General features: G+C 38.9%; 1 protein-coding gene across 1 annotated transcript in view; it reads right to left on the minus strand.

Moving 5' to 3' along the window:
* The window catches only part of utrn (utrophin), a 278,999-nt gene extending 273,555 nt beyond the window's left edge, over window positions 1–5,444 (minus strand). The window contains 1 exon segment of the mRNA XM_048177425.1: window positions 5,234–5,444. Within this exon segment, the coding sequence (XP_048033382.1) occupies window positions 5,234–5,315 (82 nt within the window). The 5' untranslated portion in view covers window positions 5,316–5,444.
* Window positions 5,445–15,397: the final 9,953 nt, after the last annotated feature.

Here is a 15,397-nt window from a genome sequence, read left to right on the forward strand (position 1 = left end):
TTTATTTGCCAGGAAATACATATTATATACTTAATAAAAATACCCTGTGTGACGAGCAGGGCGGGCGAGAGCCGTGAGGGAACGGCGCGAGGCCGGTGCCGAGTGATAATGAGCGTATAGGCGTGCCGGCCTAGTCTCTAAATACATAAAAGGAGGAGCGACATTGAAGGACGAGAGAGGAAGGCCTACTTTATTTTATGTTTTATTATTGGCCGGCAGACGTCCGCGATTGCCGGCAACTTTCGTTTTGTTCTTTGTTTATATACTTTTGTTAACGTTCGCCGGTTCCCGCCTCCTTCTTAAAAACCTCGTTACCCTGCAATTGTACTTTTGTTATACAAAACTGGAATACTTAAAGTCTGCTAAATTGGAACTACTAATTTTGTACTTTTGACTATATATACTGCATGTTGATTAACAGTTCATGCAAGTAAATAGTGATTATCTCTTTGGTGGTTACATTAGCGTGTGCTGTTGCTAAATAACACTTAACTGTAAAGATTAGATGTTAGTTCATTCAATATTTCAATTCAATTACAATTACTGAATTCGGGTAGGATAGTTCTACTAAAATAATGCTTGAGTTGTGTACTTAAATGTTTTGAGTATTCTGAACTTATTGGGTTTTACAACCACTGCATCAAAATATTTGAAAAATAAGAAACATTACGTATGGTAAACAATAGTTTTAAGTACAGTGGACTTAAACATTAAATAAAAATAAATTTAAAAAATTCAGATTGACAGGTGTTATTTATAATTACTTAATCAGTGTCTACAATAATTGAGTACTCTGAACTTATCAGGTTTTACAGTGTACTTTAGGTACACTTTAAATATCTTGCATTTAAAAGGTGCAGTATGTAAGAATTTTGTCAGCTAGAGGTCGCTTAGAGGCCTATGCAAAACAAAGGCGTAGCTTGATGACGCCAAGTTTGAGCATGGAATCTTGGGACATGTGGTCTCCACCTCAACGGCTGGTGGAAAAGAATTGAGATAGGACTCGTGAAGAAATCACGTTCATGGATGCGATTATTATCGTTATTGTAGTATGAAGCAGAGCAGGGCCGAGTGTTGTGGGAGCTGAACGAGGCCGTTGGAGCGATTGCGCAACAACCCTCACGAGCAGCAGAACTTTTATTATGACACAGTCGCCGGCGCCGCTTCCACTTTTCCGGTCATGAGTTTGAGGTAACACAGCTCTGTTAATCATATTAGATACATTTGAGAGTGTTGAAAATGATGTTATAACTTTACTCTGTGCGTTCGCTCGGCGGCTGCTGTGAGACACTTGTTTGAGACACACTGCAGTAAGATCGATTTTAGAAAAATCATTAAATGCTGGATGGCTTGTGTTGATAAATGGCATGCAATTCATTTTAAAACGTATTGTATGATGGAGAAAATGCTGTATTACTGTTACTAAAAATAAAGCTGCATCTGATTATGCTATGTTAGCCACTTCACAAAATAGCATTTTTCTCTGAGGCAGGGTAAAGCATGGTACTCGCAAAAAAAATCAAGAAAATTAGATTTAAACAATAAGACTATACATGTTGAGCTATATAACAACAATTAGTTTTGTCTATAAATATATCAAAACAGTTGTTCCCTTGTCTATTAAAACATGTAGTATATTAAAGCATCTTTGGTGTTTCCATGGTTTCTACAAAATAAAACCGGAAACCGAGGGTAATATGGGCATGACGCCATTGATGACTCCTCACACGTCCCGGAGCCTTGGTTAAAACTGCAATTTTCTCACGATTTACAAGCAGTTGGAAACATTTGGGATGTACTCAAGTGAACAAAATATATATCACTGGCCTAGTGTTTTTTGGATATTTTACTGCAAAAATATGACATATTGCACCTTTAAAGACATGTTTTATTCAAAGAACATACAATCCTTATTAATAGTGACATAAACAAGCTTTTCAGGCTTAATATTAAGATGTCCATTGTGCACAAGTAGTACTGGAAATAAAGTTTAATAATAATTTTTATATCAGCAAGTCTCAAGTGATATGTCAGTAATTATGTTAATATATTTAAACTATACTTAGCATGAAATAAATGTATTTTAAATATATTACTTTTTTACAAGGGTGTGCCATATGGGAATTTACAACGGTCAGAAACATGCAATGAACAACACACACATCCTGCTCTATCACACACACAAGCAAACACTTGCCTTTTATCTAAACCCTGACATTCCTAGAGTGACTCTGCAGCCCCACGCTCACAAACACTGTGTGTGTGTGTGTATGTGTGTGTGTGTGTGTGTGTGTGTGTGTGTTTTATGATTGTCCATCAAACTGCTCTGTTCATCGCTGTCTGTCTGTCTGTAGGCATGTGTGCTATGCTGCATGGGACAGAACTGAATTACAACTCACTCAGAGTCATTTAGCAATACACAGACAAGCTGAGGCCAAAGTTCATAAAACTGTCATTATGAGACAAATTATCTCTATGATTAGGAACAGGGCTCAGTTTAACAGCAATGGGGAAAAAAGTCCAGAATATTTATCTTTCATACTTACTTAAAAACAACAAAAAGTTACGGTTTGTGCTCATTTAGATAGCTAGCTAGCTAAACGTGTGCATTTTGATTACGGCTGTGCAGCAGCTGCTTATATGGGATATTTTGACATGGGACATTCCATAATGCATAAAACTCCCATAATTGAGGCGGTGGAACTGTGAACTCCTGCCCGAGCTTGTCTGCGGGAAGGCAGAGATCAAGAAAAACACTCGTTTACAAAAAGGAATTCAAAAACACAGTCATATCATAAACAATATGAAGTGAAAGTTTGACATGCCATTCCATGTAGACATACAATAACATCCACAAATTCATCCAGACTGGAGAAATCATCAAGGTCATAACTTCACAACTTCAAGCTCATTGGAATATAACTACCCACATTTACATGTCCAAACCTACTCAGAATTGAGTAACTTGACAGTATTACCACACCAGAGGTTAGCCAATCACAGCGGAGCTCATTTGTGTATAAAATTCTTAAAGGCACAGTAGCCAAAAGGCTAATTCAGAGGTGGAAAATGGTTATAAAAAATGAAATTATGACAGTGCAAGTAATACTGAATAGCATTATAAGGTGGAAGAAATATTGTTGTTAAGCATCAATACCATCGCTTTAAATAGCAAACACATCTAGGCAGTCAATATTTTGCAACAGGTCAGGGAAACCAGAAGGACAGAGGCAGTGACCATTGTGTGAGGTTAAACCTGCACACCTGACAGAAAGACTGCACGGAAAACATGCTTTGATCATTTGTTAAACTAGATCTTTATTGTATTTGACTTTTAGCAGTAAAATATAACTTGCTACGGCAGCTCAAATAGGTTCTGAAAACACACAACAATCACGAAACAACGTACTAAATATCAGATTTTAACACTATCATGCTCAATAACACAACCATCACTACAGACACACAAACACACACGCACCTGTATGTAGTAAAAAACACAGTTCTATAGTCGCCTACCTCTGAGTTTCATACTGTGTGTAGCCATTGAGTCATAAACCAACAGATGATGGAGAAAAGCAAAGAGAGAACAAAACGAATTATCCTGTCCAAATAAACATTCCTGTCTCCTCTACACTCACTTATAGTAAAGAGTGACAAAAAACAGAGAGAGAGAGAGAGAAAGAGAGAGGGAGAGGGAGGGAGGTGGGCAGTGGGCATGTATGCTGTGCTCCACTGGTAGAACACACACACGTCTCTGTGGAACGGCATCCCAGCATGCATAAGAGCGAGAGCATGACCGACTCTGTGGGTCACCCTGACAACCATATGGCAGGTCACCGTGACGACCAAGGGGAATGTGATGGAATGGAATTTTGGAACTATAAACTTTCTTTGAAGAATAACTTTGAAATTTTAACTAGGCGGGTTTCCATTACAGATTTGCGCAAAACTTGTGGTATTTTCTAAATGTCGATAAAAAAATATTGCGAAATGATGCTGTTTCCATTAACTGATGTTATGCGACTATAAACTCTCGCTATAATAAGACATTCAAAAAATCATGGCGACGGATGTTAGTAGGTTTAAGTATATCACAGCCACTGCACTAGCCATTATTTTTAATCGAAGGAGACGTAGGCGTGTAATCCAAGCATTGATGGCAAGGAAAGCCCCCTATACTTGGGAACGTCCCTTGATAACGGCCCTTTCTCCCTTGATAAATTGTGCCATTTCTTTAGAATCCAGAATTCTCATAATTATTTTGTCTTTTATGAGTTTAATAAAGAACTGTGTCTCGTCTTCTGTCCAAACATACCGAGCCATCAGATTGATTGACTTTTACGTACGCCAGGTGACCTATAAATGCGAAAAAAACTGTTTTCATTGCAGTTTTGCAAAATATTCCTTTTTCAAATTGCCTGAAAAACCACCTCATGTGAGCGTAAAAAGTGTTTTGCAATATATGGGAGTTTTTGCGAAATTGACGCGTTTCCATTAGGCGGATTTTCAATTTGCAACTTAATGGTAATGGAAACACAGCTACTGTTTTTGAAACACTCCCCTAGTCTGCCATTGGTCAGAAAAACAGAAAGTCCCGCCTCAAACACACAGCATTGATTGAGACAATGTTGCTGTGCCAGGTTTGTTTTGATTGCTTTGTTTTTTTTTTTTTAATTATTATTACAGACTTTATTATATTTTATGCACCTTTACCTGGTTTTATATCCATTTTGGCCTAGTTTTTGTTAAATAAACCATGACATGGTGTAATACGTCATGTGTTGTTGTTCATCTGAGGTTGTACTAACCAAATGTTAAGACCTGCAAAGGACCAGATGATTTTTTTTTTTATTATGTCCTTATATGTAAAACCATAGGGTGTACAAAACTTAGCAAGCCATAAAAGACAGTGGTTTGGGGCATTGAATGTGTATACCGAATGTGTATATATTACAGACATTAAGTTTTATATTATGAAAGAGACGTACAGTCAGATACCTCTGATTACACACACCCAAAACAGTCACACAAACTATGACACACAAACATCAAACAATATCTCAACTGTGATCACAGAAACACACCTACTGTTACAACACACAGACTGATGTGTGCAGTATCTGAAAGTGTGTGTTCAAGCTTCAGAATTACCTGAGTACAAGCTGAAACAAAAAAACTGAAAAGTGCAAAAGCGTTTTGTGAATCAGGAAGTAAAAGAGTGCGCGCTTACCTAACAGAGGAAAAGAAAACTTCTTCCTTTGCTTTCTGAAAAAGCTACGCTTTCTCCACGGCAACCACTTACTCATGTTCATAACGTCCACTCCATAGAGAAGGAGAATGAGAGGATGGGGAGATATACAGAGAAAAACAACATACAGGAACTTCAAATGATGTCTGGGAAAAGTGATGCTGAATGCAATGCATGCTGGGAGTAAACAAAGAGAACCTGTGGTGGGTTCCTCTCAAACTGGTGTGTCAATCAAATGCGATTCACATCCTGTCAGAGTGACGAACCAGACATCTGACAGAAACGCACACAATAAAACACTCAGAAAAGACACACACACACACACACACAGGGCACCAGAAGCAACCATTCTAAATATATGATCAACTTCCTTTTTTTTTTCTTCTTTTACACACGACTACAACGTTTCTTACTCTTACACACAGACTAGTTCCTAGAGATGAAGTCATGAAGAGACTATAGCTGTGCCTCAAAACTTAGCGCTCTGCCTACCAAACATTTGAGCAAGAGTTCGCATCTCAGAACCTTGCAAGCTCGCATTTTAGTGATTTGCCGAATTAGAAAGGCAAAAAAAAAAAAAAAATCTATCCAGCTAGTAACCACAAAACCTACCACATTTTGGGGACATATTTTATATTTTAAAAATCCCACAGAAAATAGCAGAAAATCCCGTTATATTTATACATGACATTTGCATAGTGTTTGGAGGCTATTACAAGGACAAAGGATGGAAATCCTCTATATTTTGAACAGGAACTCTGTCCCCCCTTGAGATTCACTCCCAGGACTAATTAACTAGTCAGGTGTCAGGCACAAATTAACTAGACAATTTAACTAGTTGACTAGTTGACTAACTAAAATCCCCAAATTAACTAGTCAACTGACTAGAAAGTGTCAGGCACAAACCTAGCAAGCTAGTACCCTCAAAATTTCGAATGTTAGCATATTAGCGAGTGACCTGACTAGAAAGTATCATATGCACAAACCTAGCAAGCTAGTAACCTCAAAATCTTGCACTCTAGCATATTAGCTAGTCACTTGAGTGTCACAGGCACAAAACTAGCAAACTCCTAAGCTCAAATGTTTTCAAGTTAGCATATTAACAAGTCACCTGACTAGAAAGTGTCATAGGCACAAACCTAGCAAGCTAGTAACCTCAAAACCTTGCACGCTAGCATATTAGCGAGTTGTCTGACTAGAAACTGTCATAGGCAAAAAACAAGCAAGCTAGTAACCTTGACACCTTGCAAGCTAGCATTTTAACAAAAAGTGTACTAGGCACAAAAATAGCAAGCTAGTAAAACAAAACTTAGCAAGTCAATAGACAGTGGTTTTGGGCACTGAATGTGTGGAACTCTCTAAAAAAACAAAAATTGAGCTTAAGTTGACAATCATTTTTGAGCATCACATGCACAAAATGTCTCAAACCTTGAAAATTGCTTACCTAGACAACATTTTATGGCAGAGTATCTGTGACATGCACCACAAAATCAAGAGGGCCCCATAGATGGCATTGGTGGGCATCACAGGGGTGAAGTGCATTTTAAAATTGAGCAAAATGGCCACCTAGGACTATTTTGGGCTCCCCAGGTGCAAAACTAATGTATAGGTAGACCACATGTTTTCCACTCATTTCTTGGATCCCAAAGCACCATATGTTGTGTTCCTATCGGACATGAATGACTCATTACGGTTTGGGCTGGGCAGAGTAAATATCTGAGTCACTGCATGGGGTCTGAAAACACATGGTCTATGGATTCATTTGTTGATTCTGCTTTCCTCTGAGGTGTTACGAAGGTCAGGATGTGCTACGAACAACTGAAAACACATACACGCACACATATAACAGGAAGAGAGAGAACTGCAGGAAGGTTGTTTTCTCTTTCATTTTCACTTTCCAGTTCTTGTTAATGAAGGACACGAGGTTGGGTTATCTCACGTGACGTCCTTGACTGTAAATCGAACAGAGTGGGCAGAGCATGTGCGTGTGCGTGTTTATTTAACTGCAGCAGGACTTCTCATTTACATTGTTTTGTCTTCATTATATGCTTAGTGTATTATGTGGTTTAAAGGATTATTTGGCCCAAAAATGAAAATTGTCATTTCACCCTCATGTTATTCCAAACCAATAAGACTTTTGTTCATCTTTGAAACACAAATGAAGATATTTGTATTATTCTCTCATCATTTTTGTTCATCCATAAAATTCCACACAACCTTTCATTTTTGATGTGCAAGTTTGTTCTTGCATATGTTTTCGAGCACATTTGTTGTGCTCCATGTATATGTGTTCATCAATGTTTATTTGTGAATAAAAGCCTAATTTAAATGCTCATCCTCTAAAGCAATTGTGTCTCTTCATAAAACGTTCAAGTCCATGCACAGCATTCTGCTATGGATGAGCTTGACCAATATTGAAGTCAAATACCGCCTTGCTTTAGTAGGAAATACTCCTTAGCAAACTTTATGACTTTTTTAGTCATAATGGTGCCGACTTGTTTTTTTGCAAAGATCTCTGAGTCACAGTAGCAGGGTTACAGTGAAGAAAGAGAGATGTGGTGAATTTCAGCTGGACGGAAGAGTGGAACAGGGTGTGGAGTGGTGCATGCTGGGAACATGGGGTGAGACTTTACCCTCATGACACACACTACACCCTCTGTCCCTCCATTCAGAGAGCATAAGAGAGGAAAAATGTACTGCCCTTAACAAGTACCATCAGCTCCGTTTTATATTTTGCAGTTGACTTGCTGTTGTTTTCTGTTTTGCTTGTGTTTTCCATTTTGTGAATTTCATTTAAACACACACACACACACACAGCGAGAGAGAGAGAGAGAGAGAGAATTCATTTGTTCTGAAGGAACACTTCAGATTTGATTGAACTTCTGCTTTGGATAATATGTAAATTTTGTGTGTGTTAATACATTAATAAAAAAAAAAAAAAAACTTTTTGAGAAGTGTTACCATTAAAAGTTGTATCTGTTTCTATTTAATGACCTGAGCTAACATAAAATAACAATGAACTGTGTGTGTGTGTGTGTGTGTGCGCATTGAGGAGAGTGTGAGGTGAGCTGGACATCTAGAGAGAATGAGTTGTGTGTTGGTGTAACAGCCACTGGAAAACCACAGTGAATCATTTCACATACCCTAACCTGCTGCCGTTCAGTGGAGGAAATGCAACCATCACAAACACACACACACACACACACACACACACACACACACACACACACACACACACACGTTTCAAAACTTTATTATTTTTATACTGTTATACAAGTGAGGATGTCGCCGAAAGGAGGTTTTGTCAGGTTTAGCTCACTTCTGGGTACAAATTTGTCTCAAAATATGGTTAAGTAGGCACAGGCACACACACACACACACACACACACACACACACACACACACACAGTCTCTCCATAATGACAGCTCTGAATATAGACTTTCCCTTTCTCAGCTCACCACACCCTCCTCAGATATTCACACACACGGGTGGTGACATCAGTCATGATGAGGGAATGCAGGAACGCTTTATTTCTCTCCATTTTCACTGTCCTTTATTGTTTCTTTACTGCTTACACTTTGATTAGTGGTGTTTACTAAGTCAAACATCATTATTACAACAGATCATACTGATTTGATCAAACCCTATACTCTCAGTATTAAACTTCAGGCCTGTTCACACCATGATGAATGTTCAATGTTAAAATTCGGTGTGATTAACATTTGTTCGGGCAGACACAAACATTCACATGACATCAATGCAACTTTTTTTTTTAACGCAAGAAGTGTTCTTATCTCTTTTGTGTTCTATCCATTATAGGCATAAACACACACTTTCAGGCATCTATATTCACTAAATGTTTATAGAAAAGCATTAAGGTTCTTGAGGTGAGCTGTACTGTGAATACGGTCATGGCTGAAGGGCGTTTGTTAGGCATGATGTGAAGCAAAGTAACCCTTTCCCAGACATCCCACCCTGCAAAAACTAATTTCCGGGAGATGTCATCATCACATCAATAACAGAAGTGATCTAAATATTAAAAAAAAAAAAAAAAAAAAAAAAAAATGTACATATATCTTCTGTGGAAGTCTCAGGACCAAAAAAATTGTGTCCATTCATTGCATTTGGTCTGAATGTATTTGTATTTGTATTTGTATTTATTCCGATCTCCATTAGCTGTGAAAACACAGCTATTCTTCCTGGAGTCGATACTTCAATACAAAGCATTTACATGAATAATATGACAAGAATAACAATAATACAAACAAAAAAATTCATGACATCAACAAAAACAACACATAAGTACATACTCACACCCACACACAAACACGCACACATCCACACACAGGACCTAGTTTATGTTAAAGTAGTAATAGAGAGATAATCTTACTCATTGCGATTAGTAGAAATTTTAATGATAAAAATACTATAGAAAATCCAATTTTCTTCTTGGGTGCTACTGGAATAAAAGAAGGTGCCTCTTCAGGAGGACTTTAAATTGATGTTTGCTATTTGCATTAATAATTTCACTTGGCAAGTTGTTCCAAGAATACATGGATCTGTATTTTACAGTATTTTTTCCATAATTTGTTTTTACTTTGGGTAATTTGAATCTGCTCTCTATAGCGTGTCTGGTTTCATAATTATGCTCCTTATAACTAAAACATAGCTCCTGATAAAGCACATTTGGTAATTTAGATACTACAATATTTCTTGTCAGATTAAGCAATGAGGCTTCAAATCTCTCTTTTACCTTTAACCAGGATAACATAACGTGCATCCAATTTACATTTGTTCTATACAGACATCGAAGAGCACATCGCGCTGCCTTGTTTTGGACCATTTGAAGCACTTTGATATGGGAAGCAGCAGCACAGGATATATATGTAATGACATGTTACCCGTATGTGCCTACCCTTATACCCGTCACATATACCCTGAACTCTCGGTTGATTAACCTAAACCTTGCTTACTCGAGGTATGCTGGTTCCAAAAACCACATCTGGGAGTAAGTTCAACCAACCCAGAGAATGGTCCCGGTTAACACACAAGACATTCTCAAGAGAGCGACGAATCGATGATTCACCATGGAAACAGACACTAAGAAATAGTGCACCATTCTAATTCCTTCTTCGTCTTTAATTCAATGGCGATTTACATAAACTACTAAGTGCACCTTCACCACCTATTTGGTGGTTATGCAATTAATTTTTTCAAACTTTTCATTTAATTAGCAATCTTTATTCACTGAGAATAAGAATCATATTGTTTGTTGCTAATTATTTAATAAGATATCACAAATTTATTTTATTATAGAAATTATAGCATAGAAAACATCCTGTTATAAAAAAAGCAGATCCATGTGAGATAATAAAATAAAATACACATATTATAATTAAAAATTACCGCTTTATAATAGAGCTTTTAGTCAAAAGTGTTGTCAAAAGTACCGATTTCAGTACCTAGTCGGTACTGAAATTTAAAAAATGTGACGCTTTGAGCGCTGTTGAGTGGATTTGTAAACATCTCTGATCGGCCGCTGTTTTCACGGCTCATCGGATATGTCTGTGATAGGCTACAATGATCAACGCTGTAAAAACATTGTAAATAGTAATCAATTACTCTCTTCACTAAGCGCTTACACAGATACACACGGGAGCATTTGAAAGCAGGCATCTATCGCGGATCGGTCCACTGTTAGACACCTGCTTTCAATCGCTCGCGCTCCCACTTTCAAAATGCTTTCAAATTCAAACACTTCCGTGTGCTTTCAAATGCTCCCATGCGTTGATCATTGTAGCCAATCACAGGCATATCCGATGAGCACTTCAACACCATGGCCAATCAAAGATGCTTACGAATACGCTCAACAGCGCTCAAAGCGTCACATTTTTAAAATTTCAGTACCGATAGGTACCGAAGTTGGTACTTTTGACAACACTAATATATATATATATATATATATATATATATATATATATATATATATATATATATATATATATATATATATATATATATATATATATATATATATATATATATATATATATATATATATATATATACACATAACCCTGGAACATGAGCTGCCTCAGAGCATGAGACTATGCAGAGTTGTAGACAGACCTTAGTCACCGAGTGCCACAAACAAACAGCAGCCGCCTTTTACAGTTCCTCCTGAACCAAAACAACCCGATTATGCTGCGTTCATATTATCGTAGCTGTAATTACGAGATGGCAACCCGTAATGTTCTACCCGGAGCTGTTCATATCCTCAGACTCGAATTTATGCATTTCTATGTCAACTTTATCAACGCCGAAATGAACCTGCAGCAGCCAGGTCGTACAACTAGAGCTCTGTAAGTTGTTTACATTCATTATTATTGTAATGTTATGTGCTTTGAGACATCAGGTCATTTAAACACCATCTCTTGTGAGGCTTTGCAGAATCTGCTGTGAGCTTTCATGTGTTTTGAAGGAGGTGGAAATACTCTGAAGGGAGGGTGGGATCTCATGCTTTCAAAGCTAGCTTGCTATAGCTAGCTGCTCCAAAATTGCCTACCATACCTTTAACAACCAGGTGGAAACAGGTTTTCTCTCTTGATCGTTCGATTTGCAGGATATTGTATATAATCTCTGCGCTTCAGGGAGGCGCTATCAGTATGTGGAAGACTGCCTTCAGTATTCACAATATACTCATACAGCCTTGTTTTGTTTACCGCACAAGACAAATATTAAAGCCAAAAATATATGTACTAATATGTTACTTTTTAGTAATAAAATAATTAAATTACATCCTGCCAACAGAAAATAGTTTATTTAATAAATAATAAATGCATTATATGAAATACATAGAACGATTTTGATAGTATATAGTCTGGTTACATTGCTAAGGGTGTTGTGCAGCGATACACAGATCTGTTCGATGAAGCGGTCATAGCCATGCTTCATTATAAATAAAACACTGCTATTAACCAATCAGCGTCAAGGACCGGAACTATCCGTTTTATAATAATATTTATTTCAAAATGAAGTGGCCGCTGAATATAATAGCTGCTTTCCTCTCAGTGTCAGATGAATAATACGATTCACTCCGAGTGTGTATTGTGTCAGGTCTACATATTTCACACGGTGACGTTTAGCATGGACGGACACACACATACACACACACACACACACACACACACACACACGGAGGCCAGTCATGATAGAGTTTAATGAGGCCCAAAACAATAGACTGCGTTTCCTGCTTCTATTACTACTGTTTCCCATTCAATAATATCCTGAACACATCCTGGTCACATACACAAGCCGGCCAATGACAGCAGCAGAACAGAGAGAAAGAGAGGTGTGTGTGATGAGATCGCCTTGGGTGAATTTCCTTTATTTGCTTACTTGGTTTTCCATGGTTCAAGGTTTCAGGTGACACACAAACACATGGTGTCCGTTTCACAAGAACAATCTCAGGTAATAAGGTCACTGAACTCTCGGCAGGGTGTCAAAAGCACAGTCTACTGGGTCAATTTTGCCCTTTACCCAGCATGCTTGGCAAAAACCTTGAGTCAGATGGGAGATACTGAGATATATATATATAAAGTTAGACTGCGAACTATAAACTCACATTGTGAGATATGAAGTCACAGTTACTCTTTCCTTCACTAGACAACTAACAGGCACTAATTTCACTTCCTCACTTTCACTTTTCACTGAGTAATACAAAAGAGCTTTCAGCTGACTGAACACAGCAGTGATATGAACTAGTGATTTGACAACACAATGGTTAGTTCAACTCTATTGACCCTCACACAGTATGTTCAGGGAGAGCTTGATGCACATATCTGAAAGCTTCCCAAAAAATGGAAAGATGTAATTTGATTGTCTAGTTTCTGGGGTTCTAGTTAGTTCTAGTCCAGGTCTTCACTAGTTCATTCAGAAACACAATAGGCTGGTAGAATTAGAGCTTCTAAGGATAAAGTAATCAGTAAATAAGTGGCATTGAGTTGAAATATAAAAAGTTGCTGTTTGGATTTAAATAGGCAAATACTTAAAGATGCCGAAGAACATGTTTTCAAAAGATGTAATATAAGTCTTAGGTGTCCCCTGAATGTGTCTGTGAAGTTTCAGCTCAAAATACCCCATAGTTTTTTTTTTTATTAATTTTTTTAACCGCCTTGTGACGAGCAGGGCGGGCGAGAGCCGTGTGGGAACGGCGCGAGGGCGGTGGCGCGAGTGATAATGAGCATCACCTGCGAGGCGCGCCGGCCTCGAGTCTCTCACGGAGGAGCTCCGGAGGCATAAAAGGAGGAGCGACGACCGTGAAGGACGAGAGAGGACCAGGCCTGGACTTTATTTTATGTTTTATTATGTTTGTGTGGCCGGCAGACGTCCGCGAGGGTTTGCCGGCATTACTTTCGTTTTGTTCTTTGTTTATTTCTAATTTAAGTTTTGTTGAATGTTCGCCGGTTCCCGCCTCCTTCTTCCCACATCTACTAACCACGTTACATTGGTGCCGAAACCCGGGAGGAAGGAGGGACATGCTGTCGGAGAGCCCTCGCTGCTGAGGGGGATCGCGGTGCTGCGGAGTTCGGGCAGCGCGGGAGTGTGAAGACCGCGAGAGGCTGCCGAGGCGGTGGTGCTGGAGCCTAGTGACAGGTGGGACGGAGAGCTCGAGGCCGTGCCCCTGGGACGAGGTGGGGTGGCTGCCGTCCAAGAGGGAGCGGAGGAGTCGCCGCCGTTCGCCGTGGGCCGGAGCCTGCTGCCGTCCGCCATAAAGGGGAGGAGCAGGGAACGGGGGACTCGCTGCCATCTGCCCTCAGTCCGGAGGAGCCATCGCCGGCCGGTCGAGGATCGGGCCGTCCACCGAGCGTCCAGTGCCACCGCATGGCACCGCGAGGAAGAGCCTCCCGGCTGGCTGAGGACCGAGCGGCAGTGTGTCGGGGAACCGGACCAAGAATTTTTTTTTTCTCTTTTTTCCTCTCTCCCCTCTCTCGTCCTGTCGCTCCCCTTGCTTCCGTCTCCTTTCTCTCGTCTCTCATCTACTAACCACGTTACATGCCTATTTTGGGGCATCATTATAAACGCGCCGATTTATGCAGCGCGGCCCCTTTAAATCTCGTGCTCTCCGCCCACGGAGCTCGTGCTTGCCTTAAACAGCTATAAACAAAGTTCAGACAGCTAATATAACCCTCAAATGGATCTTTACAAAGTGTTCGTCATGCAGCATGTCTAATCTCGTAAGTAGAGTATTTAATTGGATGTTTACATTTGATTCTGCATGAGTTTGATTGTGCTCCGTGGCTAAAGCTAACATTACACAGTGTTGGAGAGATTTATAAAGAATGAAGTTGTGTTTATGAATTATACAGACTGCAAGTGTTTAAAAAATGAAAATAACGACAGTCTTATCTCCGTGAATACAGTAAGAAACGATGGTAACTTTAACCACATTTAACAGTACATTAGCAACGTGCTAACGAAGCATTTAGAAAGACAATTTACAAATATCACTAAAAATATCATGTTATCATGGATCATGTCAGTTATTATTGCTCCATCTGCCATTTTTCGCTATTTGTCTTTTTTTGCTTGTTTTCCTAGTCTGATGATTCGGCTGTGCACATCCAGACGTTTATACTGGCTGCCCTTGTCTAATGCCTTTCATAATGTTGGGAACATAGGCTGGCATATGCAAATATTGGGGGCGTACACCCCGACTGTTACGTAACAGTCGTGTTATGTTGAGATTCGCCTGTTCTTCTGAGGTCTTTTAAACAAATGAGATTTATATAAGAAGGAGGAAACAATGGAGTTTGAGACTCACTGTATGTCTTTTCCATGTACTGAACTCTTGTTATTTAACTATGCCTGAGGTAAAATTCAATTTTTGAATCTGGGGCACCTTTAATAGTCTATGACTGGATCATTATTAGCATGTTATATGTTTGACAACAGTTCTTCTAACCCAATAAACAATATTAAATTGTCAAAACAAGATCCAAAACAAAAATCCATGCACCTTTTGATGGAAATAACATCACAACATTTATTTCCATCAAGAGGTGCATCAATTTTTGCTCAAGATCTTGTATTGTCAATGCAAAAGGTGAGCACTCTGTAAAGTCTCCTCCAGTACATACCAAAGA

This window comes from Megalobrama amblycephala, linkage group LG24, assembly GCF_018812025.1.
Source record: "Megalobrama amblycephala isolate DHTTF-2021 linkage group LG24, ASM1881202v1, whole genome shotgun sequence".
Classification (NCBI taxonomy): domain Eukaryota; kingdom Metazoa; phylum Chordata; class Actinopteri; order Cypriniformes; family Xenocyprididae; genus Megalobrama; species Megalobrama amblycephala.